This window comes from Sinohyriopsis cumingii, chromosome 15 (assembly GCF_028554795.1).
Source record: "Sinohyriopsis cumingii isolate HCF-2022 chromosome 15, ASM2855479v2, whole genome shotgun sequence".
NCBI lineage: Eukaryota > Metazoa > Mollusca > Bivalvia > Unionida > Unionidae > Sinohyriopsis > Sinohyriopsis cumingii.
In genome coordinates, this window is record NC_142975.1 from 44887967 (window position 1) to 44915860 (window position 27894).

Sequence of the window (27894 nt, forward strand, 5' to 3'; positions counted from 1 at the left end):
TAGGTCCCGAAATATTATATCACATCCTCAGGGAATCTTGCTACTGTGAGGGAAATGACAAAAGATAGGATGTTGGATACACTCCTCGCACGCTCGTTGAGCCATCCAGAAATTAGAAATGTCAATGCCAGTCTCTTGCATGCGTTCGAAATTGAAAAATATTAAAATGAACCTTTTTCTGGTCATCTTCCTCCTCCTGTTGGGAATGATATTTTTCAATGTAGCATTCGTGTTCAAATTCCGCGGTTTGGTGAAAAGTGTGGCATCGTTTCTTTCCTGAACATACACCTTGGCACTGTTAGTGTGTATGACTTATAGAATATAATTTCAGTAGTTGGCAAGTAAGTTTCTGCTGTGAACCTTGCGTCTCTAGATGTTGATCGTTACAGGTTCGACTGGCAAATGTTCGTTGATAAGCTGAGTAATGAACTCATTCATGTCCTTGGTCAAGACAGGGTTTAGAGGACAAACATCCTAGACATTTCCATCCGCAATGCTCTCGATGGTTATATCCATATTCACATTTCTCACAATAATAACCGTGTCCCAAAAATGCAGTGATACTGGTAATAACATCGAAATTTTCTTCGTGACAATAGATTTGAATCTATTTTCCATCTTTGAAATCTTTGCCTCGAAACAACAGAGGTCTCCTCACTTCTTAAGGGTACACTTTCAATGTGTAACGTACAGCCAAGACGTTCTGCAATTTTTGCATTTTAGGAAGGCTATAGGATGCGTCATTGGACAGGCCAGCTTGCTTTAACTGGAATTCAGCTTCTCTTTGTTGCTCGGCTCAATTCGATCGTTGAATAGTTTTCTACACTCTTTTCCATTCTGCCATGTCATTCTTGTCTGCATACGTTCGTCCTATGACGATGGCACGAGCTTAACACATCTTTTCTTGAGTTTTTTAATAATTTGGACGAGACTACGCTTGATGCTGCGAAGGTTGTCCACCAATAACACTTTTCTGCATTGTCCGATCCCTTTGCGAAGACACACGGGAACCATGTACAGTTTCGCTTTTCCATCGGTAGTGTGAAACATGTCGATTGATTTGCTGAACTTGTTGAACCTTGTCAATGCCTTTGGAAGGTATCAATTATGCTGGTCTTCTAAACTCGATGCAATCAAGTGACTTCTAACTGTCGTGATAAATGGAAAGTGTCAAGCAATAGTCTTGATACGTTCGACGTTGCCTTTTCAATGTGGTTATCAAAGAATCCAAGAAATCGGTGTTGAACCCCTTTGTTTTCTCCTGCGGTAAGTCTAACTTGAAATCTTTAAATTTCACCTGTAGGCCGTGCTTCTGAATTTTCTAGAGGAGCGTTTATCTGTCTCTCGAATGTGGTAATATTGGTGATAGTGGACTTTGCTTTTGGCGTAGACCCTCTGGATCTGGATTCAGACGCGACAGGTGTAGATTCAGACTCGCTCGTATCATCTTCGAAATCACCGACATGAATCTGAGCCAAGACTTCAGATACTGTGCAAGCCGATACGCCACGTTCCTGCCTCTTACTTTCTTCTCCTTTGTCCATGAAATGATGCGATCTTGTCATAGTGATTGCCAAAAGTCAAATATATTATATATATATATATATATATATATATATATATATATATATATATATATATATATATATATAAGTAAGACTAGTGTCTTCCATATATAAAAGGTCACTGACTTCTTTTGAAATCACCGACACGATTTTGATTTAAGACTTCAGCTACTGTGCAAGCCGATAGGTCACGTTTCTGCCTCTTACTTTCTTCTGCGTTCTCAATGAAATGGTGCGATCTTATCTTAGTGATTACAAAATGTCATCTGACTCAGTTCTAAACGCCATGGTGTGTGTGTGTATATATATATATATATATATATATATATATATATATATATATATATATATATATATATATATATATATATATTTATTTATTTATAGGTGACCTTAGTATCTTCCCATTATAAAAAGTCATTGTCTTCCCTTAAAGTATTCATTTCACTCTCAATCTTACAAGGAGATGGAAGAGCCAACATAGATTGAACTTCATACGAAGAAAGAGAACTATCATAAAAGCAACATGAGCAAGAGGAGAAGGCTTCCGAACATGAAGAAGAACCCTGCGATAAGAAGGAAGAACCCATATCCACCAAGAAAGAGAAGAGGAGAAGACTAAAAGAAATTGAGGAAGAATAAGAGGAGAGAAAACCAGTGACATTGAAAATAAAGTAATTCAAACAAAGAAAGTGAAAAGAAAACAAGAAGCAAAAGGAACGTTTTAAAGTTATGTGCTGTGAAATTCGATTGTAACTTCTAAAAGAATAGACCAGAAACTAAACTTGAGTGTCTCTTGGTTCTGCTTTTTTGTAATAATAATAAGGACCAACGCTCATGTACTCACATATGTACATCGTCGGGACAAAAGGGATTTGAGTTTCATTTGATTTTGGCAAACGTTGAGTAGTCTCTTTTCGAGAGAGGTGTGTGGCCCCGGAAAGGACCGTTGTGTCTTTGTTTATTTAACAAACTCATGAACTGCCTTATCCCTTTGACACGACCAAGACCTGCTTCTTGACCTGCTACTGGCGATGATTTGGTAGAAATCACTAGTGTTGGTATCTCAGGCGTAGTTGTCTTGGTCGGACTGTTTGGCCCGGGAAGGTCTTTTTCTCTTGGGTCGTATTAAAGAAGTCTGATACATTTGTTTCAGACTCCTTAACTCTGCCAAAATGTCGAAGAGTACCTGCACCATTTGACTTTCACTGTCCTCCATCTCTCTTAGATCTTGTTTCTTCTCTGCTTTTTCTTCTTCTTCATGTCGTTTTCCTCTTGCTTCTTCTTCTTCTCGCTTTTGCTGTTGAATGAGAAAGGCTTGTTCTGCTTCTTTCTGCTGTTGCAAAAATGTCTCCAATTTTTATTCTGCTTCTGTCTACAGTCCTAGAGCATATATTATGTGATGAATGCTGCTTTTAAAGTGAATTATCTGTATGACATTGGAATCGAGTATGACATTTATGTTATCCGACTTAATATTTGAGCAGTTATTCTGTCTTTTGTGATGTAGTCAAAATCAATATCCATTTGTTATTTTGCTAATATATTTGGCCACTATATCTGGTGTAGCTGTGCTATACCGATTACAAATTTTCTCCAATTCGTAATTCTGCTCAGCGCAATCTGTCACTTCCGATGCTTTTTAAATGTAATCGCAAGCATGGTATCTCGAAGAAGATCAAAAGAAAATCCTGATCGTAATTCCACAGGTTTTCTATCATGATACCCTATTATACTCGTTGCCGTTCCGCATATATCTTTAAGGACCATGATAATATTGCAACCGTTTATTTTTAACCATATTATCACAACCATAAGCAAATGTTAGATATGTAGTAGGTGTTGTCCCTGTTTTGCTCACAACTTAATTACCATATCATTAGCATCTCGTATGTCGATGATATCAAAGGTAACAAAACTTCCCCAGGCACAATCAGTAAACAGTCTCCAAATCCAGGTATCGCATGTTTTAATCCAGGTATCACCATCTACCAATATTGCACAGATATTTCACTAGCAGGATTGCACGGAATACAATAATAAGGTTAATTGAGACGTCTTACAGCATGTGGTAATTTCTTGTTTGCGAGGAGTTTAATATTTTCATATGCCTCTATCGTCGATAGCTAAATGCTCAAGATTTTAAACTTGTTATCGACAGCGAATTTATCCGTTGTGCCATTTTTCTCTTCTTTCTAATAGAAGAAAACCCCGTATGTAAATATTCATAAATTCATGGGCATCAGAAGGTTAAATAGTTGTTTGTTTCTCATCAACAGACTCCTTACCGGTTGTTGTTGTTGTTGTCGGGCCCCCACCTCCTTACCGGTAGATGAGTAAAAAGGAAAGGGCCCATTCGTATTAATCAAGTTTTAATCTTTCTTTCCATTCCTCTAGTCAACTGGAAATTTAAATACGAACTACATCAAATATTAGACTAATACACATAAATGTGTACCTCAGATTATCTACGGAAAAACTCGTCACTACACTGAAACAAAAAGATACAATAATAACTCTATCTTCGATTAAACTTGTATTAGGAAATGACTGTGTTCTCAATAATCAAAATTAAAACCTGAATGCGAAAAATAACAATTACAGATGCATGCCCTTTGACTCAAAATTGCTCTGCATACTCTATACGTGTAGCTAGGTCGATCAGTGCAAATTATGCGGAACACTAACTGCAGCCTCACCATACTTGAGAAATTGAATATGTTGTGATGGTGATCATTGTAAAATAATGTTTAATTGATGATGACGACCACGTGGTTATTTTACAGGATCTTGGGAGAACATGCGACGGAAAACAGCAATCATATGATCCAATATGGAGATACTCCCCTATCGTTGTCTGTCACTGGAAAGCATTGTCACATATGACTAGGAATGTAAGTAAAAATAATCAGTCATATACAATGGAAGTAAAACCGAAATGATTAAAATCTGCTTCCTATCAACTGCTTCTAAAACTAGGGCGTCATTATCAAATCCGAGACAGTTGTTCATTTATCAAAATGTATGGTCCCGTTCTGAAAGATAATACCGAATAAGTAAACCACATTGTACACTCAGCTGCTTCATTTTGAATCTTCAGTGGTAAAAATATGTTGGACTTAAAAATTAATTTGCATAAATTTTGAACCGTTTGTAAACAATATGTCTTTGAAAAATCATTAATATATGTCTATACCTTGTTGGAGCATGAAATCGCGCTATACTTTATTTTAAAACCTGAACGACGTTTGGCTATTTGAAAAAAAAAAACTCAGCTCAAAATTAGACTTATGTATACCCATATTGTTCGTTAAATTTTGTGAATCTATATATTTTAATGGTTGTTTAGTAAGCAACATAATAAATAGCTAATATTGTTCTTGGTACTTTGGGATGAAGTCATTAAGTTTCAAAAAACACAGCTTTGTGGCGTTTTGACCTTGGAAGGAAATGAGGAAGTCTTGCTAACTAATTCTATTGGATTTGATATCAGGTAATTGGTTTCCAATACGAAAATTTTGTCACCCGATTTCTGATAAGCTGGTTGTTAAAGAACCTGAATTTATTGACAAGTTAGAATGATCTGGAGTTGAATATTTGACCCAAATCCCGCTGCCTAGGTTTTGTATATAAGGGATGTGTAACTGAAAATTAAATATTTCTGTCTTAAAGACCAGTCTTAGTGGAATAGTTTTAGTTGCGTTCAATTATTATGAAGGACTTTTTTCTCTTCTTCCAATTATTCATTGGAATTTCAAAGTGCTAAAACAATTTTAATCTATGTAGCACTTTTGAATTACTTTGAATTCATTTAAAGACATTTTGGATTGTATGATTTTGATATATCAATAGTATTCAAGGCTATTGGCACATCAGCACAATATATTGGACTTTATACGGAACACCACTGGAACTCATTTCGAATACTCGCTAATTTAGGACCTGTGATAGAACTTTTAGGACTGTTTCGTTCACGATAGTCTAAGTTCTTTCTGATTTTTTATTTTATTTTTGGGAACTAAAGTATTTGTTGAATTTTATGAACATTATTTTCAATATTTTCTGTTACTATGTATGATAACATAGGGGCGTAACAAGCAATTTATGGAGCTCGTTCTGTTATATGACCTTCTTTAAAATATCTCCAAGAAAAGTTACAACTGATTTTGAATTTCAATTTGATCTTGGTTAGGATTTTTCTTAGTCCTTCGTATTCTAGTTTCACACATTAGAGACACCTACCGGAGACCAACAAACCTCAAAGACATCCTAGTCATGGCGAAGCTAACGCCAATCACTAATCAAGACCACCCTAGTCAATTTGGCCCATGTGGCGATGAAAGGTGCAAAACATGTCAACATGTGATACAGACCAGGACATTTGCTAGCACAGTGACTGGAGTAAAACTAGACATACATGGTCCAAACAAAAACGTACAAAACAGAGAATGTCATTTATCATGTGTAAGATCTGTAGCATTCAGTATGTCGGAGAAACTGAAAAGATACACAAAAGGATCAACCTTCATAGATCAGATTGGATGACAAAGAAGCATTACAGAAGCCCGGTCGCAGAACACTTCTCCTCCTCTGGCCACACTTTCAGTGATATAACATTTATTGCAGTTGCTCACAACCCCAACTGGAGTTCCCGAACCAGGAAAGAAAAGGAATGCTACTGGATACGTCGCCTTAAAACATTGAAACCAAGCGGTTTAAACCAAGAAGACTAGAAAAAGACAGCCATGCACAGACAAAATAATATTTTGCAGCCAACACGTTTTCTTTTAACTAATTCTCTAAATTTGGTGAACAGCAACAAGCTTAAACTAGTTGAAACATAATGAAGTTAAATGATTTTGTTCCTGTAGAAACAGCCATGTAAAGTTTCTCAAACATAAATGTTTTTCTGTTTTACCTGTTTGTCTTGTCTAAGTTTTGTATGTATAACCTTTGAAAAAGACCCATAAAAGAGTCTAAAGCGCTCAGGCTAGTTAGATATTGGTTTCGCACTGTTCGTTGTCAGTTCATTGCATTCATATATATATATATATATATATATATATATATATATATATATATATATATATATATATATATATATATATATAAATGATGTTTTGACGTTTTCTATTCATTAGAAGTTAAAGGTGTCTGCGAGAGTTTTATAGATAATAAAATTTATATTTTTGATCCTAGCAGGTTTTCGTCTCTGTTTTGCTTAAAAATACACCTACAAAATATTGCGTTATGTCAGACTCAATGAATACATATTTAAGGTCTTACATCCGGTGTTATTAGAGCACCTCTGATCTCTGCGACTGTCAGTTCTACAATATAGGGAGAAATAACAACATCCATCAATGCATGCCTGAATGTGTCAATCGCACACCTGTAAGTATTCATATAAATTATATATATATATATATATATATATATATATATATATATATATATATATATATATATATATACATACATACTATATCCATACTTACAAAAAATGTTCACATTCAAAGGTAAAACGTAAGTCTGTAAGCGTCCCTCAAATGGTTCAATAAATAAGAGCGATGGATACTCGAGAGTAAGATGTTTCAAGTCTTCCGTCTCTTAATGGATCCATCATCAATTTCTTAAGTTTTCTTTCTCATCTGTCCATGAGTACATCTCTTAATATGCATCCGTCCTTCCTTCTTTGCTTTATATCTATGTATTTAAATCTTTTACAACTGAGAGCAGATAAATAAAAAACATCTGATAATAATCAAATCTTTATTGATGTCATGTAATCAATTGATGATTATTGTGACCTAGTGACACGTTCATTAGCCCGTTGAATTGTACTTCATAGTGTCGGTTCATCTGGTTCCAACGCCATGTCAGCGAGATTCTGTGAATATAAAGTATGATTGTGACTGGCAAGATTAAATTAATTAATGATTTTTTTCACAATATATTTCAATATTCTTCTGTCCCGTTATAGTAGGTACATTTATATGCAGCAAAGTTCATTGACCCCGACTTTCTGAAAAACAAAATCTATTTTCCTCCATTCCTATGAATGTATGATCCCGTTAAATATTTGATAAAACAATGCGGAATTAATACGATGTTTCATCTACATCAAGTGGCGACATAAACTCGAATATTTCCAAGTCCTTGAGCAAAAGTGTTCTACCGAATGTCAACTTTTTTCTATCCAAATTCAATGCATAAGGATTATTGTTCTACATTGTACTGTGAATATTGATGTAAATTTAAAACAAAATATAATCGAGTGAATATAGCGTTTGTAACGTTAGATTTGCCAGTAGTAATTTCTGATTGAGCGTGAAATCTCTCTAGACTTTATTTTTAAACCCTGTATAACCTTTCGCTATTGAGAAACACTTAACTATAGAATTGAGGTTTTCACCCAATTAACCAAATCAGAACGAACCAAACATCATAGTGTATTAAGGATTGAAGTACATTGTCATGTGTACTACATATTTATATAACTTTATGTCGGGAAGATGTCTTAGGGAACGGATAATTTTCCATAAAAAATGTTCAGAATATTTGTGTGAGCAGTTTTTTGATTTTAATCATATGTGAATAAATTTCAATGGGGAATGTCTTGTTCATTATAAGGTGGTTAGCTGAATTACAGTATAGTTCTGATCCTGAGTAGAAATGACAATTTGCGATTTGAACCAAGAAACCTGCTCTGGTTTTCATTATAGCCAATATTAAATAGCCGCGCGTTATCTTTCGATATTAAACAAAGCAAATTTTGTGTATTCAATGTATTTAATACATAATGCCATATTGACGCTTAACTCACTTTGGTTTACATGTTGGATTGATTCTTCGTATGCCTATTTTTATTTTGGCATCTAAAAAAATGCCTTCATATATTCCGGGTACATAGAAAATGTCTGTACACATTTTGGTACATAGAAAATATCTGTACACATTTTAGTACATATAAAATGTCTGTACACATTTTGGTACATAGAAAATGTCTGTACACATTTGGGTACATAGAAAATATCTTTACACATTTTGGTACATAGAAAATGTCATAAAAAACATATTGGTACAAATAAAAAGGTCTGCACACATTTTGGTACATATAAAGCTAGCTTGGTTTAAACTAAAACGATGATGGTGCTGTAGTGATGTGCGTGACTAACTTTGTTACGTCATAACGATGAAATTATATCATCTGTGTGAACTAAAAATAACATTAATGATAATGACGTCATTAGACAAAAATGACAAAAGGGTGATACGATCATTATCAAATATACCATTTTGAATCGTGGAGTAACGTTTGCTGAACCCTTGTCTAGAAACGTAAAGTGCGTAGGAGACGAATAGGGAACATTAAGCAAATCGTTATTCCGCGTTATTTGTCTGGGAAGATTGGTTACATGACTGTCTAAGAAACATAAAAACGGCAAAAATGACTACTACTGTTTTTACTATTACTACATTGCAAGTAATGAACAAATCTAAAATATTGACCGCTCCGGAGGCCTAAGTGGTTAGAGCGAGGTTCAGATGCGAGAAATTGCGGGTTCGAACTCCGGCCGAGTCATACCAAAGACTTATATAATTGTTGCTAGCAACTGCCTCGCTTGGCACTCAGCATTAAGAGGTTAGTGTTGGGACTGGTCAGGATAATGTGACTGGGTGGGACATGATGCAACCTGTCTGCGGCATGATGCCCCAGTACTCGACAACACCATAAACTGCTAAACTGCAGACGACGTAGCGATATGACTGAAAATTGTTAAAGCTACGTCAAAATCTGAATCACACACACACACGCATGCACAAACACAGAGACAAAAAATTAAAATATAAAATAATTTTGAGTACTAAAACAAGGTTAAAAGGATTCTGAACTGTAAAAAATAAAATTAAGAACGGGATCGTACTCGAATAAGAAATTATAGAGACTGAATTTAGTTACATCATATTGGCTACATTACAACTCAGGGAGAAACAGAGACAGAGGCAGAGACAGATAAAGGCTACATACAGTTTAATGTCACCATCTTCTACAGCAGTGCGCCCAGCCGCACTTTAGTTGCCAAGGAGGGCAGCTGGGGCACCTGCCGGCATATATGGGATATGGCCATTCACACGCATATCTGTCTGGTACGCAAATGCAGCTACGATCACGATACCAGTCACCTGTAAATGTAATAAGAGACGAAACATAAGATAAATGAATCATCTGCAAAAAAGAACTTATCCAGAGGGATACTTATCGCCAAGAAAATATAAGATGGTATTATTTTCATAAACCAGCTTTAAACAAGTACCAGTGTATATTTTTATGTCATGCCAATTCAATACGATAGTCATTTTAAGAAAGCCCTATCGGCCACTTCTATTTCTGTAACCTTTAGGAACATCTGATAGTAGACCCTAGTTAGGATTGGTTATATTCAGCTACGTAAGTTTTGAAGAAAGAAGCTTTTCCAATGGGTTCAGGCAAACATTCACTTGATCAGACGATTTTTATCTTCTTTATTTAATTTGCTTATTTACGTGGGGGCATTTTGTAGCTCTTTCCTTTCTTGAACTAAAAGCAGTCTTAATTGTGGGACTGTCTATTTCCGCTTCCTATAAGAAAGATACATGACAGAAAAGTCACGTGTACCACTCGAAAATAATGACAAACAGCAGTGTGCAAAACAACAGTGGACACCGCAATCCGCTTCATTCAAGAGAATGACTTACTGTAATAGGAGTCTGATGTACACGTATGGAATTCAGCACAGAGAGAGAGAGAGAGAGAGAGAGAGAGAGAGAGAGCGAACCTAGTCTAAAATAATTAGAAGTCACGGGAGGGGGGGGGCATACTCCCTATACTTTACACATAAGTTCAGGTTTTCATGTTACCAGAAGTAATAGATAGATACACCCTTTTGAAGAAAACAAGAGCTAAATGAACTTATTCTATTTAGACAGCAACACCAACATGATTTTGTTCTGTTTTGTTGCTCATCGTGTCTTTACTTAACTCGTACGCATTTGATAAATTCGTTGCGCTGCAGTTAGAGTTGACGAGACAGTTTATAAAAACAATTTCTTCTTAGAGTGGATCGGAGCTATGCGCTAAATCAAAGTACCACACAATTGTCGAAAACCTTTGACATGATGTAAATCTGAACCGCAATTCAAGATAACTGAGCACTTTGTATGCTACTGTTAATATTATTCATCATTTTGCATTTTGTAGCCACGTTCTTTTTTGTATTGGCATGATTATATATATATATATATATATATATATATATATATATATATATATATATATATATATATATATATATATATATATATATACCAAGTGATTTTCTTAGGAATTGAATTATAACTCTATTATTTATGATGCAATGTTTTTGGCTTAAAATTCAATAACGAACGAAAGAGATAGAGAGATGGTGCAACTAAAGGTAATGTTTCAGAAAGTTAAATGCCACTACGTAAGGCAAAATAAAACAAACGTTTCAAACATGTATTCACTCTCCAATCATTTTTGAATCTCTTCTAAGATTTCTAATGATTCAAAATCATAAAATGTAGAACAAAAAGTATTTTACATCAATAGTAACTTAGACGTTAGGATAAATTGATCTTCTGGTACATGTAAAAACTTTAACCTACCTTATTACAGGAATATATTGTGTGTCTCCCTTTTTCTCTCTGCCTGCTTCACAGTGTAACTTACCTTGTGTCGGAGCAATGAAAACGGCCAATGTGGAGGCGACGATTAACAACAGAAGTAGTTTTGACATTCTGTGCAGTTTGAAACCAGCAATGATCTCGGTGCGATATCAATGTCTTGCTTGATCTTCCGGATTCCGACAACATCTGTGCCTTATATAGAGAAAGCTGTCTCATAAAACTCGCCTAATTTCTGTATGACTAATTAATTATTTGACTATTTTGTTCAGTATGTAATGCAGATGTAAGATTTTATTGCTGTCCAGAAATATATATATATATATATATATATATATATATATATATATATATATATATATATATATATATATATAGATATATATAGATATATATATATATATATATATATATATATATATATATATATATATATATATATATATATATATATATATATATATAATCACAACTAGACAGCGAGGTCAAAGTTGTAACAATTCGAGGCAGCAGATAGGACATTAGAATTATCATTGTAGCATTTGCTATGAAATATTTTTAAAAACATAATTATACCGCTTAGAGATAAGTTGCGGTTCACTGTGATATTTTAACATAAAGAGGAGCAAAGATAGTAATGGTATATTTTGAATCTGTACATCGTATATGCTGAAATCAGTCTTTTTTTTAAGATCAGCAGTAAAGCACGCAGCAGTTCACAGTCAGAGATCCTTAGCACCCAGATGCGAAATAACGAAAGAATCATACACTGGGCGACCTGACGTTGTTCAGTGGTCCATTCTAATATTGAATATGCTACTGATAGTGGAGCTCGTCATTCGGAGTCGAATGTTTGCATCCTGGATTGTACAGGAGTTGGAAGGTCTGGGGAATATTTGTTTAAATACACAATTATACAATATGCTGTACAAAACTGCTCATAATTACAGATACCTTTTGAGCGCCCAAAGCAGCCAAAACGGATGCAGTTGACGGGCATAATATCAATCGAATTCTATTCAAAAGTGAATCGCCACTAAGAAATCATTTTTATTGTTGCAAGGTACGTTAGACCGCTATTAAAGGAGCCTTTAACCGCTATTTTACAGTAATTGCTTAGGCAGCGGTGAACCTCTGTCTTGGAATCATGCAGCCAGAATGCATGTTATAAGCAGGGTTTTGAAGTATTAAGTATAGCATTATAACATGGGTATTATCTTGCTTTTCTTCACAGGAACTAATATAGATGATGAGTTAATGTAGGGGAATCTTTAGAATATCAAATGAATGATTGCGCCATGCGAAATGAGGAAACGAATTTGTATTGGAGTTCATTTTGTAGGGAATTTCAAATTTCTGACAAACTAGACATTTTGCGGTGAAATGAAGAAATATAAACTTACTTTAAAAATGACGTGGAACATTTACCTGAAGAATATTTACCACTATTAATATAATTCATTGTATATTGAAGCAGCTAATTGGGAGAGTTTGCGTATATTTGAACTTCGGAATTAAGTTCCTGTTCCGTACTCGTACTTGTTAAATATATTAAGGTATTCATATTGTACCATATACAATCAACACACAGTGAAATGTTTCCTTGCACGTTTGAACTGGTGTTTCCATTTAAATCATAATTCAAGTGTTCGGTAAATTAACAATTGGGATTTACTATCTGTATTCGCTTATATGTCGTGTCCAGCTGCAAGCAGCATAATCTGATCTGCAGTCACATAATTCCCCGCAGATCAGGGTCTATGTTGTTTGTTCTACATGATTTTTTATAAGGAACTGCATAAACCGAGATCTGCCGTTACATATATGCGACAGAAGATATGGGTCTATGCAGAATGCTGTTGTAACGGACTAGCAAGGGAGTATATACGTAAGCATACAGGAAATATAGTCATGACTGTACCAAAAAAGGTTCATCTTAAGTTATTCCCTGGGGCAAGACCTTAAAGTCTAACTGAAGACTTTTTGGTAAGAACTGCAGCCTTCCTGCCCTGTAGAGTCGACACGCATGATTTTTGTGTGAGGTAAATTTAATTTATGGGAAAGACAAAATACATGTTGTTGCAGTTGCTGTTTAGTGTGTAATGCCATTTTTCAGTGCAAGATAGGTTATACATGGCGGCGAGTATGACTGGTGGAGGAAAAACCCAATAATACCCCTAAAACAATCGATCCACGGGAAGCTACAGACAAGTTTTCTCACATGTCCACTTTGGTCGATCCCGAGACTCGAACCCATGCTCATAGGAGTGACATGGCTGTCATCGGTAAAGACGAGCGCTTTAGACCACTCCCTAATACCCAACACCTACGATAAGATAAATTTAATTGTACTACACTTTAAAAATAGTGTCACTGTTTCCATTTCATTTCATTTTGTTTTTGTTATAAATTTATAACCAACAGTCCATATTTAATTATTTATTTCTCGATTACTAAGTGTAGTACTTAGTTTAGTTTGCTGCCTCTCCGAAACATTTATTTCTTATTTTTCGTTTTCTTTCTTTTAACGGAATGAAAAAAGGGTGAATTGTACTTTTTCTACCTACTCACATCGATAGAATATAAAGTGATTTATATCCTCGTGCAAGCAGAAGTACAAAGTATAGCATAACCAAACCGAATACTTTACAAAATATGATACTATTGACGCATCTTAGGGATCGATTTTTTTACCGTCTGTAAGCAGTGAGTATCTAACAGCTGACTTAAGTTACGTAAACTACCGTACATAGGCAGACTTTTCCCGTTTCAATAACGTGCCATAAACTATGCAGAAATCTAGTTATTTATCTATCTGTCTGTCAGCCTCCCTGCCTGTCTGTCTGTCTATCTATCTATCTATCTATCCATCTGCCTGCCTGCCTGTCTGTCTGTCTATCTATCTATCTATCTATTTATCTATCTAGGTATTTATCTATCTGTCTGTCTGTCTGCCTGCCTGTCTGTCTGTCTGACTATATATCTATCTATCTATTATGAGGAAAATTTCACAGATCTTAGGATATTGTCACACACTCAATTACAAAAGTATTTCTTTTGAAGAATAATACATTTGTTGTAGAATCAAACGTCTACACTTACCAGTGTGTTCATAATAAGTTTCAATGTTATACAACCTAAGATGGCATTTGATGTCGAATAGTTCATTCAAGTTATGGTGTCACAAATATAACTCTATACTTAACTTTATGATGAAGAGGAATATTTATCTTTGTCATATTTGGACGATTAGTTTTTGAATGTTAAGTTGTGTTTATGTCAGGTAGAATGTTTTATAAAGGAAATTAGCATAGGGAATGAATTAGAACATTCCTTTCTTTTTTGTTTTAATACTTTTAACAATTTATCTCAGTAACTAATGCATACGAATTGACAAATTGTGCCCAAATCTGCTGTTTGGTAATCATTTCTATTGTAGTGATATCCAAACCAAAGAACGTCTAACAATTTGGTCTAAGTTCATCTATTAGACATTGTATTTTCCCCTCAGAGTAATTACTAAACCGCGAATGTAACTCTCCCATCATTGCCATTGGTCAAGTTGTCATTCGTGCTTGAAGGTTGGCACATTAAACACACACTTCTTGTGTCCATCCACCCTGTCATGGAAGCTGCGATTCACACATTACTTCCTCGAAACCTGTTCAGACCTCATAGACACATAGAGAAAAATAGGAAAATAAGAATGCCTCGCTGGGCATTGGACAGTTTCGATTGCAAAGAGACGAAAGGAAAAATCAAACGATGCACCGATATTTATTGGGAATTTTTTAGTCAGAACATGATCTGTTTGTCATGTCAAGAATGTTAAGAATTAGGATTATTGTTTGTGTCGTCTTTGACTTTTGGACGATTGAATTTGAAATCAAAGGACAAACCGAAGATTAAATAGATCTGAATAGCATTGACTTGCACCAGAAAGTCAGACTTCTCAAAGTGGACAACACCAGGACAGGGGAAGATATCCCAGTAGATCCATTGAACAATTTCATGCAATCGTTGTTCGACGAAATGTATTTGTCCTAGTCAGCAGCCAGCCGTATGGATATTTACCAATATATAGATTACGTGGTAAATATCTTGACATAGAGAAGAGAAACCACGAGCACAACTGGGTGCTTCCTTGCTATGGAAACATTACATTTCGATTACTCACAATGGTAGACTTAACGACCCTTAAGAAAATCAAACAACGAAACGGGTTGTATTGTTTGAAAGGTGTTGGCATACACCTGAGGCTGAATTGAAGTGATAGCCTGTTGCATTAAATGGCTTTTGCTAACGAGTACAAAACCATAATTGAAGACCAAATTAGGAAACATCATCTGTCAAACTTTGCAAATTAATTTAGAGTGTTCTGAAAGAATCCCATGTACTAAATGTGCTGACACATCAACAGTCTTGATGTATCATATTGTTACTGACATACGTCTTTCAGTGAATTCACAACAATCCCAAATTGTTACTTTAGTCCAGAAAGTCGTATTAACGCTTTGATATTACTATAGTTTAAATCAACAGTTCCTCTCTGACAAAATCCAAAACACGACATTAAAAACCAAAATTAATTTATGTTATTTTCGCTAATATATTTAACCGTTGTATTGGATGTTACTGTGAAATACCGATGGCAAATGTTTTCCAATTCCTAATTCTGGTAGGCGCCATGTGTCTCTTCAGATGCTATATATAAAATAACTCTAAACATTTGACCTTGAATCAGATCAACAGGCGTCGATCTACTGTTAGTGTGTGAAACCCGACTTCCGCTTGTCACTTCTAGTGTTCTGGTATTCAACAACAATGTTTTGTTTTTTAATGCCAATGCTCTTTTTTATTACCAGCGTTCCCTTATACAATACCAGTGTTCTGCGAACTAGAAAATCATGATCATAATTCCAGAAGTTTTAGATCATTACACACAATAATAATCGTTTCCTACATGTAGCATCAAACCAAATGGTAATATTGCAATCACTTAATTTAAACATAGCTTCGCAACATAAGAAATGATTACACTATAGTAAATGCTGCCCCTGTTTATTCTTAAAAATAATTACCAGGTATCGTCTCATCTATAGATGATATCGAAACTTTACAAGGTACAATCAGTATGCAATGTCCTAATCAAGGTATCACGTGACTTAATTAATGTATCACACATCCTAATCCAAATATCACACATCTTAATCCAAATATCACATGTCCTTATCCAGGTATTTTCACTTACAAATTTTGCTCGAATAGTTCACTAGTGCGATTGCGCGGAAGTAGTATAGTGGGGCACCCTAGCCACAAAGGGAAAATATATTACAGACCCCCTCCCCCCTTTTTGCAACTAGAGCGACAAGTCTTTTCAGATCACCCTGGGCAATTCTAGCGACAAAGGAAATTTAACATGGGGAATACTGGGCCTGTATAGCGACTAGGGAAAGTGGAGTTGTTGTATAGGGACAATAGGAATGGAACAGGTGATGTGACGTCACGGTATTGGAGATTGGTAACAATGTAGCAAAGGGGTGACCGCAACTGGGAACAATGTGGCCAATGGCGGACCTGAATACGCGCTACCCTAGGTAGAGACAAATACAGTAGAGACACAGAGATATCTGACACATAGCCATAGATAGATGAACAACAATCTATTACACAAATAACGATACAACCGACAAAAACAAATTTCAAGCAAGAAAGCAAATATTCTTGAGGCATATGAGTGGTCCTTAAAAGGGGCCTTTGGGTTTCATCTGTTTTCATACAAACCCCAAATATTCTATCCACATAACGTAAGCGAACGCATACAAACACATACACACGCACAACTACACACATACAAACACACAACAGAGAGAAGGAAAATAAAACCCAAATATACAATCCACACAAACGTACGCGCACGCATACACACACTCCACTATCCAAAGAAAGGAAAGGTACAAAACCCAATATCCACTATAACAAATTACCCAATATTTACTATCAAGAACCATATATCTACTATCCACACATATGCACGCGAATGCATGCAAACACAATATCTACTATCCACACAAACGTACGTGAATACATATAAACACAATATCTACTATCTACACAAATGTACGCGCATGCATAAAAACACACAAGGAAATACACTTATATTAGGAAAGGAGAGAGCGTTGATAATCACACTAATCCGCATTCACACCAACTGGCAAATTTAATAGTCTCTTTTCTATAAATTTGTTTAGCCCTTAAAAGGGCTTCTTTGAACTCGAAATGCACCCGCCTAATGTTGCCATATCCCACAGATGCATCGACGACGCCAATCTGAGTGATTGGAAGCACAGAAGGTTGATGAGTGGCCTCATCATCCCAGTTTTCACTTAGCGGAATAGTGAAGACTTCCATCGGTGCTGGTACTGGTTGTAGTGGTTGTTGTGTCTGTTGTGGCGGTGGCTGTAGCTGACGTAGTACTGGCTGTTGAGGCGTACTCATTTCAGGCCTGACCTCACACAGAGACCTTAGCATGAGGTGAGGCATCAATCTTTCTTCCTTGTCTTTCTTCTTTTTATTATCCTTCGCCTCCTCTTAAATTTTTGCACTTTCCTTGATTGCCTTAATAGTCAACTCGTCCAGCAGGTACAGAGCATACTCCAGGTGCATTTGGATTTCTAAGAGTTCTAAAATCCTCCTCATCTTGAATGTTCACTAATCTTCTTCTTCTTCTTCTTCATTTGGATTAAAGTGGTGTTAGTTCGTTTGAGCATGTACCACTGTTTAATGCACTTAATGTGCTTGTTAATTACTCCTGGGGGAAGGAATTGGAACCACCTCCCCCAGGCATTAGTGTACTCACAGAGTACGTTTTAATTGTAGCCGTAAGGTTGTAGGATTATTAAGTCCTTAACAACCTAAGTGTAAGGCTCTTACATGAGTGGGAATTGAAACACGCACTCATGTTAATCAGTTGGATTGAAATGCTCCAGGTGTCAACCCAAGCAGTATGTGACGCCCGCTGCGATTGGTCGGCAGCGATGACGTCACATTAGGACACCTGGTCGTGTGGCAGGTGGAAAATCGTTCCACATACTGCCACGCGTATGTTGTCTGAGCATGGTGAAGGAGGAAAGGCACTAAGCAAGCCAGCCATGGATGTTGTGTACTTCCTGAAACGCTAGCCCGCACTTATTTCAAATCAAGTCCAGTTGTACTAATGGACAATAAAAATACCAATAATGTGTTAGCCACCTGTGCAATTAGTTTAATTCATACGAGTCTAATAATTTTCTACTAATTTTCCTACTTTCCAAGTTAATCTATCTAACCTAGTACAAGGTGTACATAAAAAGTCCCTACTTTCCCTATTTGAGTTAATATGTCTAAGCGACATTTAAGAGTTGTGTCACTGTTAGGTTTCTGGTAGTTGTCAATTTTGAGCGGTGGTCCAATGGTTCAAATTTGTAAGTTTTTGGTTAAACCAAGGAGGAAAACCAAGCCAATTTAGGTTTCCCTATTCGATGAGAGGCAATTTTACTAGCCCTTAAAAGGACTGTTATAGTGGGGCACCTCTGTATGTTACTGCACCCACATTGATGAAATTTTTTGATGGTGAGTAGCGTCTTTCGGTGGGCCTGGTTCAATTATGTATTTAAAAATACAGTCTTTTATTCGAACCTGGTATGCAATATTAGATGATTATATTCCATGATTTACTCTCACAATGGTAGCAATCATGACGGATAGATTGAGTGGACATTCCTGGAATTCTTCCATTCTCTTTTTGAATGCAGCCAATGATCTTTTAACTTTGATTTTGATGGGCTTGGTGATGGTGGTCGTTTCCTCTTCCCATTTGCTGAGAACGAGAGTGTTAAATTCATCCAAAAAAGAGTGTAGCTACTTCTTTGTTGTGTCATAATTATGTTATGCCATAATCTTCCTTGTACACCCAGGCGATATGTCTGTTTGCCACATACAGACTATTTTTACCCAACTCTAGGGTCTACTGGTTTGGGTGGGATATGTTCGATTTTGCAGGCTCCGATTGGTCAATTTGGGTTGGTGTAGGTAGAGGTGACACGAACTGTTGAGGTGGTGGTGGCGGCGATGGAGTTAGATTGAGCTTTTTCCTTGACTTCACCGTTTGTTGAATTGGTGTTACAGTCGTAGTATCAGTACTTCTCAACATAGGTGATGGTTGAGGTGGTGGTGATATTACAACGACTGGTTCAATCTGCTGTTCGTTTGAGGTATCAGTCATAGTTGAAGCTTCCTTGGTGGTCGCCGCCATTTGTAATATTTGTTGATCTTTTGTCTGGGTTGAAGTGGAAGCAGTGATGGTTAGTCCAGTTAGTAAGGGCGTCTTTATCGGGTGTAGGTAACCTTGTATTTCATCCGGTCTCGTATAAGGTGTGGTAGAGTGGCTAGTCGCCTGTTTCTGGTCGAGTTTTCTTCTCTGCCCACGTGTCCTGTAATTACGTTTAGTCCGTTTTACGAAACATAAGTCATCCTTTTCAACGATTAAATTTCCTCCCTCAGTACTGGTTTCCCAGACAAGTAATAGTGCAGTTCTTCTCGCTCCAGCTCTTAAGCTCCAATTAGTAGCCTGTTGTAAACCTATGGCTCTAATTGCTCTCAGTGCCTGTGTGGGGATTACTGCAATAGCCGGCAGCCATCTTTTCGTGACGCCTGACTCGCTTTGTTCGCTTAGTGATGTTCTGCTTTTCATCGCTGTCGTGCTTCTTTTTGCTCGGTTCAGCGGACGTCAAGGAAAATATACCACTGATAACAAATCTTATTAGATCCATATCGTTACGAAAACAAATATGGAAAGCACGGGTCAAACATAGACACTCGCAATTTCACTTCCAAACATTCTCTACAATCAGAAACACACAAACTATGTTCTGACAAGCTACGGAAACTAAGTTCTTGTACAAAAAACTTCCACTTTGTAAATTGCTACCATACAATTTGCAATTTAATTAGTATGTCTTTTCTAGAGTATTGGGGTAGCCATGAAAAGAGCTGTGTTTTGTGGATGGGTATTATGGCAATCTTTTATCGTCCATGATTAAGTCCCCATCTGGCGGCAGGCTTTCCTACAGGATAGGGCCTGCTTCTTCAGAAAGAGAAGGACAGCTCGTTCGTGTCTACACGGCTGTCAACAAATTCTCTGTCTGTTTCCTGTTATTGTTGTTGCTGCTCCCTATGCTTCTGAAGTCTGTACTTCTCTATCCATTTTTCTTTCTCATTCTTGTTTTCCTCTCTGAAAACCTCTTCTCTCAGGTCTTCGGCCACTTTCAATATCCCGACATTCTCTATCTCTTCAGGTTTGGGTATCAAGGTTTGCCTGACACGATACAAGTCAAGGTAGACTTCGTTTGGTTTAGCTAAATTAGAAAGCATTTTCATAGGTGAACGAGTCAACAACGAATGGTCAGACTGGATAATTCATCGCGTTATATGATTCAATCACGGACGTGATAGGAAACATCCCTACCACTTTTTGTTTGGTTGGAATGATATCGATTTTATTTTAGGGTGAGGGATAGAGAGAAGTCAAAGAGCATGTATAATGATAACAATTGAAAGAAAACGACAGACACATTTTTCAAAACAAAACATTTTTACTGAAACAACAAGCAATTAACCATAACTCATTTTTCCAAACAAACAAACGCACCATTTTTCAAGCAAATTAACTATTTTTGGCAAGGTTGACAACTTTGTGAAGTGAAGAGAGATTTCAAATGAGTGAAGTTCTTGGGTCATTGATGTACACTACGTTTTCTAGCTAAAGAAAAGAGATACCCGTAATGGTAACAAAAAACATCGATCTAGTTTGTCATCGTTTCTAATAGAGTGACGATGAAAATAAGTCACTAAAAGTTCTAAAGAATATCCAAGACTGCGTTGATGAAGAAAATATGCACAATATTTTCCACACACCATGGAATCTGTGCCATGTAATTTCACATTATTGAACCGTGTCGTCAGGACATCGATGATGATTTCGATGATGTTTTCCAACGATGGTAATGCAAACGAATAAAAATACTCCACATAACCATCTTTAGGTAAATAACCGGCTACCCAGTGGGTTACTGTGAGATGACAGTCTTGATGTTTGGGATGAGGCAGTTCATCTTTAGCACACACCGCTGGATTCAAAGATGCAGTGTAAAAACTGTGGTTCAAAGGGTAATAAAGTTCCCAGATGGCCATGTTTTTGTTTTGTTTTGTTTTCTGTTTTTTTTTTTTTTTTTTTTTTTTTTTCACAGGAAATTATAAGTTTGTCGCAGAATTAGGCAAAAAACAACAACTTGGTTTTGCCTTAGAACTATTTGACTATTTTTCGTTGTACATGCGTACAACGTTATCTAGGGTGAATACGTGTTTTTCCAGGTAAGCGACTGTACTAACATGTATCTCGCCGGAAATTACTTGCGACGAGGGACATTAAAAGCATGATAAGAACGGGTATTTTACCCTGACTGTTACTCACTCTCCAATGGATTTAAGGAAGATCAATTTCTAACCGACACATTGGTTGTTTTGGATCTTGTCAAGGAGTGTTCTCCAGCTATAGGGGTAAGTCTTCAATTTATATTTCATTTAATATGCGAAGCTTATTCAGTTTGTAATGTCATATCGTGTAATGGCGCATTTATTACAACGCAGATTTGAAACGTTGTGAACTTTGATTTACAAGTTGCTATTAGAGTTTAATGTATTAGCATTTGTCTAGAGATTTTTCAGAACCAATTAGTATGACCTGTTTGGTTTTATTGTAGCTGACGAGAGCTAATAAGATATGTCTAGAGCTGTCTGAAGCTGATTAGAGCAGTCTGGAGTTTCCAGAGTATTTAGGGCTGCGTGCTGTCGATACGTATGGATGTATGTACGCATGTCTGTACATGTGGTGGAGCCACGAATGTAGACGTAGCTAATTCAAGGGTGCTGTATGCTGTCCGTACGTGTGTATACGTATGCCTGTACATCTGGTGGATTCGTGAAGGTTGCTAGAGGCCGATACAAGTGTGGGCCAACCCAAGGACTCGGTGAAACTGTGTGGGTCATCAGTTTACGAATCGTACGACTGTACAAGCGTCAAGAAGCATACGTGTGCTCCAATTGTTGTTTCAATTGGGTACATTTTCATTTACATGAGATTAATTTGAATCTTAGTTGTTTTCCAGGAGATTATGTGAATCTCATTTACAGTGCATAACATTATTTGAGACACATTTGAATACCTTGAGATTATTTGAATCTTAATCGTAGTCAGTACGTGAGATTATGTGAATCTCTTACAGTGCATACTATTATTTGAAACGTATCTGTAGTCCATGAGGTTTCTTGAATCTGTATTTCATATTGAATTCATATTTTTGGTTTAGTTTCAATGTGTGAATGTTTTTTGTAGAGTGATTGGATCAATCGTATGTTGAGAGCTGAGAGAATCATTGTATTTATACACAATATTTTTCTTTTTTAATTCATTTCATAAATAATTTCCATCTTCCACACATTGTGTTTGCGTTATTCACTTAATCCAAAACCCACTCGGTTTCTATTCTGCAACAAAGTCATCAATGGAATGCTAACTTCTTGCATGAAAATCTCTGACAAGTAACCGTTTGTTCGCTTCGTCTTTGCACTCTGAGCCTAGAGAGCTTCGATTTGATGGAGCACTAGAGCAGTCAGTGGAGAAGTGGAATGATCACGCAATTCTTTATACCACAAATGCAACTCGGCATCTTCTGAGATGAGACTCCAAGCTTCCTCCCGATAGTCATTTAATTATTCTTCTTGAATCAGCATTATATATTTTTCGTGTTCAATTTGACTGTCCTGATCGTTTTGGCATTCATATCAATCTTTCTTGATCAATTCCGTAATTTATTATGCCAGGTGTTTGGCAAAACAGGACTCTAAATGTTGTTATTTTTCTGGTCATCTAGACCTCATCACCACGTCCTCGTCGTCTTTGTCTCTGGGTTCTGTTTCCACGGTATCCTCCCGTACCATTTCCATAGATTCTCTACCATTCAAAGAGGGATTAGAACCTCCCATAATTTCTAATATTCTAGAATGACTTGTTTCACACTGTTTATTTCTATCGTATTGTCGAATTCGGCATCCACCGTGTTGTTCACAGGTATTGACCTTGTAAACTGCAGTTCCGTACGAAGTTGGCTGGATTTTATAGAATGGAAATGTCCTCGTCGCTGCCTTGGTCTGGAGTGAAATCAAAAGCCCACAAAGTGTAACCTTCTGCATAATCATCGTACGTAATGCCGTGACTGGTGATGGCACCTAACTGTCCCACGGCTTTGTACAGGAACAAATTCCATCTAAAGTAATTCTTCTTCTCGTCACTAAAGTCAGGTTCGAAAGGCCTGGTACACAAGGTTTTGCCATCTCGACTGACTTCGATCATGGACGCGTTGTAGTGCTGAAAATCAAAACTATTTTCCTCGAAGGCTTCATTGAAGGCTGTATTTTTGACTATACCAATAATCAAACGTTTGGGTAACTGTCCTCTAAGCAGATGATTTTCGATCATCGATTGATATCTAGCGGTGATGGTAAAGGTTTTATCTTTCACGCGTCGTATCGGATACTTGGCGCTCGGTTTGCTCAAAGCGTGATTGCTGTCGTTTTCCACTTTAGGGAACACTTCTACACGTCGTACGTAAAGTCTGGTTTCTTGAATGACTGCTTTGTAATAGGCAGACTCAGATATCAAATCAAAAGCGGCACTGCTACGATTCAGTCTTAAGAGACTGTACGCAGACTGCTATTAATTGCAACACCGCACTATCCGTTGAGGTGGACGATCGATCAAATGATGTTTATGTTGAATCAAATGTTTGACAAATTCGGTTTCTCCTGAATCGCAAGATTCGGCAATTAACGTGCTAGAGGGATGGAATACACACAAGGAGTCCCAGCTGACACGATATGAGTGCTCGTCGATGACTTTGAAAGTTGCGAAAGAGGGAGCAGAGTGAGAGCAGAGGTAACTGTATTGCAAGGAATGTCACCTTTGAAAGAGAAGACATTTTATACTTTTTCAGGACAAGTTTATTTGAAAACATCTTAAGATGAAATAAAATGAAAGACAAAGACGAATAAATGTCACAGGGTAAGTACAGCGATATAATACACATCAAAACAATCAAAGTGGAATATAATCAAGTCATTGTATAACATTTTCTTGGTAACAAAGATGTTCTACGGATAGTGTGTACTGTTCGTACAGTCTCTTACTGTCCTCCATTAATCAGTCTTCGTTTACTTTGGAAAAGATCATAGGTTGGGTTTCAGTTGTTTTTTACCCACTCTCGGTAAGAGTTCTCTCAACTCCACAGGAAAACCATAAATGTTCTGTTCTGAAGTATCCATAAAGAAATTACTGAGGTCGTCCCACCAAAGGCTGGTAAAGACAATGCAGAGACCATCCATGTAAACCGAATCTGCTCTGCTCTGGCTAATTCTTCGCGGGTAGGTCCTCTCAGATATTTAGACCATTTTCCTTCGAATAATTGGAATCGACTCTCACAATTTCAGTATTGAGACAATCGCACAGGGAACGAATATTCGCAGGTTCATTTAGATGAGGGTAGGGTGAAATCAGTTGGTGTTTACTTAGGTTTGGATGACATCCGTAGGGTGGTAGCTGCAATGTCTCGTGTGCAGGACAAGGTGTTCTGTAACAAGTGGCATCACTTTCGCATCCGTCAGGTTTGACACGAACATCAGCACTTTCCATGGTAAGGTTAGTGATAGTAGTAGTAGTAGTAGTAGTAGTAGTAGTAGTCATAGCAAAGATCCTACGATGTTGTACCGAATGCCTAACGTCACATCGTACGGCATCACTGCAATTGCAAGTCACATCATTGCACTTCCTTTGAGAATCACCGAACTTAAATAATGTCTGTTTAAAAGTATTCATCTGACTTGATTAATTTTGTTAGTTATAATGAAGTATTGGTCTTGGACGTTTTCCCCTTTATATGCTGACCAATATCGGAAAGCCCATACGGAAAGGTTAAGTGGTTGGGAAGCCGTGAATGTATTTTCCATTGTGGAAATATTTGGCTCGAAATAATAGAGGTCCGCGCACTTCTTGAGTATGCACTTTCAAGGTGTTGCGTAAAGCCAAGTCGTTTTGAATTTTTTTATTTCAAGAATACCACAGAATGTGGCTTTGGATAGCCCCACTTGCTGTAACAAGAGTTCCGCTTGTCTTCGTTGTTTTGCTCGATACGATATTTGATTAATTTTCTAGGCTCTTTTCAATTCTTCAGTGTCGTTCTTGGCGACATACGTTCGTCCCACCACGATGACAAGGGCTAAACACAGCTGGTCTTGAGGGTTTTAAATTCAGACAAGGGTCGTTTTGACGCTACGTAGGTCGTCCACAATGAAACATTTTTGCGTCTGGTCCTTTAGGAAGAGACACGTGGATTACGAACAGTGTCGCTTTTCCATCAGTGATGTGAAACTTGTTGTTGAATTGTTGCACTTGTTGAATCTTGTTGATGAATGGAAAGTCTCAAGCAGCAATTGCCTTCTTTTGCTTCATGTTGCTGTTTCAGGTTTGTGAACAACGAATAACACACCTCAATGATGACTCCTTTGCTTTAAATCTTTAAACTGCCTTGTGTACGTGTTGGCCGTCTTTCTAAATTTTCTCTCGAATGTGGTACTCCCCCTCATATCGATACAAATGATAAAGGTGCTTGCTAAATCTGTAAGAATAAAGGGCAATGGAGTGTGAAGACCGTTAAAAAGGAAGACGGGTTTCTTAAGAGACAAATTTAAAGATACCTGTTGTCATTGTCAAGATAACGGACATGGTCTTGTGAATGTCCTAAAAAGCAACAGGAGAAAAAGGTATATGAGAGGATTAGAACAGTAAGATGTATCTTCCCGAAAGGAACAACCCTGATACGTCCAGAAAAGGAAAACAAAAAGACGAAAACAAGACGAGACGAAAGCGAGGAAGAAGAATAGGAAAAACCTTGAAAGTGAAGAAATTTAAGAGAGAGAGAGAGAGAGAATACAAAATACACAGAAGTATATGTAAGTTTTAAACTGTTGAGTTGTGAATCTGATTGTAAAACGTGTGTCGAAATAGACAAGACAGAAAACGCAAGTGTCTCCTGGCTTTGAATTTTTGGAATAAGGACCTACACTCACCCATTCACATACGTGCATCATGAGCAAAAAATAAGTTTTAATTGATTGTGACAAAATGAATGCCTATCTCTTTTCGAGAGAAGTGAATGGCTTTGAAACGGACCTTTGGGTGTTTGTTTTAAAAATTTCAGGAATGGGGAGTAATCATTTTTAATTGCCTTTGCCACAGCCAAGGTATACTTCTGGACTTGTTCCTGCCAATGACTTGGTCGAAATCACTAGGGGTGGAATCTTAGGTGTAGCAACAGGTTTGGGCTGTTTGACTCTGGAAGGCTTTTGTCTCTTGCATCGTAATAAAGTATGATATATTTGTTTCAGGCTCATTAACTCAGCCAAAATATCTGAGAGTACCGTTCCTGTTGGACTTTCACTATCCTCCTTCTCTCTTAGACCTTGTTCCTTCTTTGCTGCTTCTTCTTGTCGGTTGCTTATTGCCTCTTCTTCTTCTCGCTGTTACAGTTCAAGGAAAATAACTTGCTCTGCTTCTTTCTGCTGTTGCAAACCTTTCTTCAATTCTTCTTTCTGTCTCTGTTTAAATCCTCACGTATGGTAACGAAAGAGAAGGTAATGCAGATACTGGTACCGGAACAAACTCTTGCGAATAAGAGAAGAAATCTACTAAATCCCAATTAAAATCGGTATCTTCTTGAAGTAAGACTGTGCTGACGTTGTTAGCCGTTGCTATACCATCGCAGTTTGGTCTCCACTGCCGGTGCACCCCAATTCATCATTTTCATAGTTTCCGTCATGTTTGAAAACTATGTCTTATTGATTCAATGGGCACAGACGCTAGCATATCTATATAGGGAATGTTACGTAACAGTCACCTCTCTTCGGATTGGAAGACAGACTCCACACTGTGACTGAATTTAGTAACGCGTGTTTGGATTGGTGAAACAACTCAATCCGTTTATATCCGCTCTTCCACTATAACCTCAGCTCATTTCAGTCCCTTTACGTGTTCTAGTTAGAAAAAGTGAAACAACATTGAATCATCTACTCTCGTATCATCGATGTTGCTCCGTACGGACTTAGCCATGTATGTGAAATCATCATGGAGAATCATTCGGATCACCGAAACGATCATGTGTAAGAGAAGAATTATGTAGAGAGACTAGGCTGCTTTGAGAGAGTATTCATCTACGGTTCAGACGTAAGAATACGTTTGAGGAAGAGATGAAGACTTATGCGTTGCACTCTTAGTAAACGGAATGATGTGAACATAAAAAAGGCCATTTTCAGAGAAACTCTTATTTATGCCTAGAAAAGTTTTGTTTTTCTGGCCTAAATATTTTTTAGTCGGTTATATAGTTGTTTGTGCGATAGATTAATGTTCATCAATCTATGTCTATGTGTTTTTTATGTCTGTGTATCTACTGCATTTGTCTCTAAATTGGTTAGCGCGTATAGAGGTTAGCTACTTGCA

At 37.0% G+C, this 27894-nt stretch overlaps 1 protein-coding gene across 1 annotated transcript; it reads right to left on the minus strand.

The window, feature by feature from the left end:
- Positions 1-7320: 7320 nt before the first annotated feature.
- Positions 7321-11447, minus strand: LOC149781720 (uncharacterized). The gene is made up of 3 exons (XM_089935818.1): positions 11299-11447; positions 9598-9752; positions 7321-7455 (listed from the first exon to the last, which is right to left on the minus strand). Exons 1-2 carry the CDS (start codon positions 11363-11365, stop codon positions 9607-9609), a joined length of 213 nt encoding a protein of 70 aa, XP_089791944.1. The 5' UTR covers positions 11366-11447; the 3' UTR covers positions 7321-7455; positions 9598-9606.
- Positions 11448-27894: the final 16447 nt, after the last annotated feature.

Coding starts and splice junctions, on each gene's coding strand:
- LOC149781720 (XM_089935818.1), bottom strand. CDS start 11,365: ATGTCAAAACTACTTCTGTTGTTAATCGTCGCCTCCACATTGGCCGTT. Junction 9,753..11,298: donor TTTCATTGCTCCGACACAAG/GTAAGTTACACT, acceptor TTACATTTACAG/GTGACTGGTATCGTGATCGT.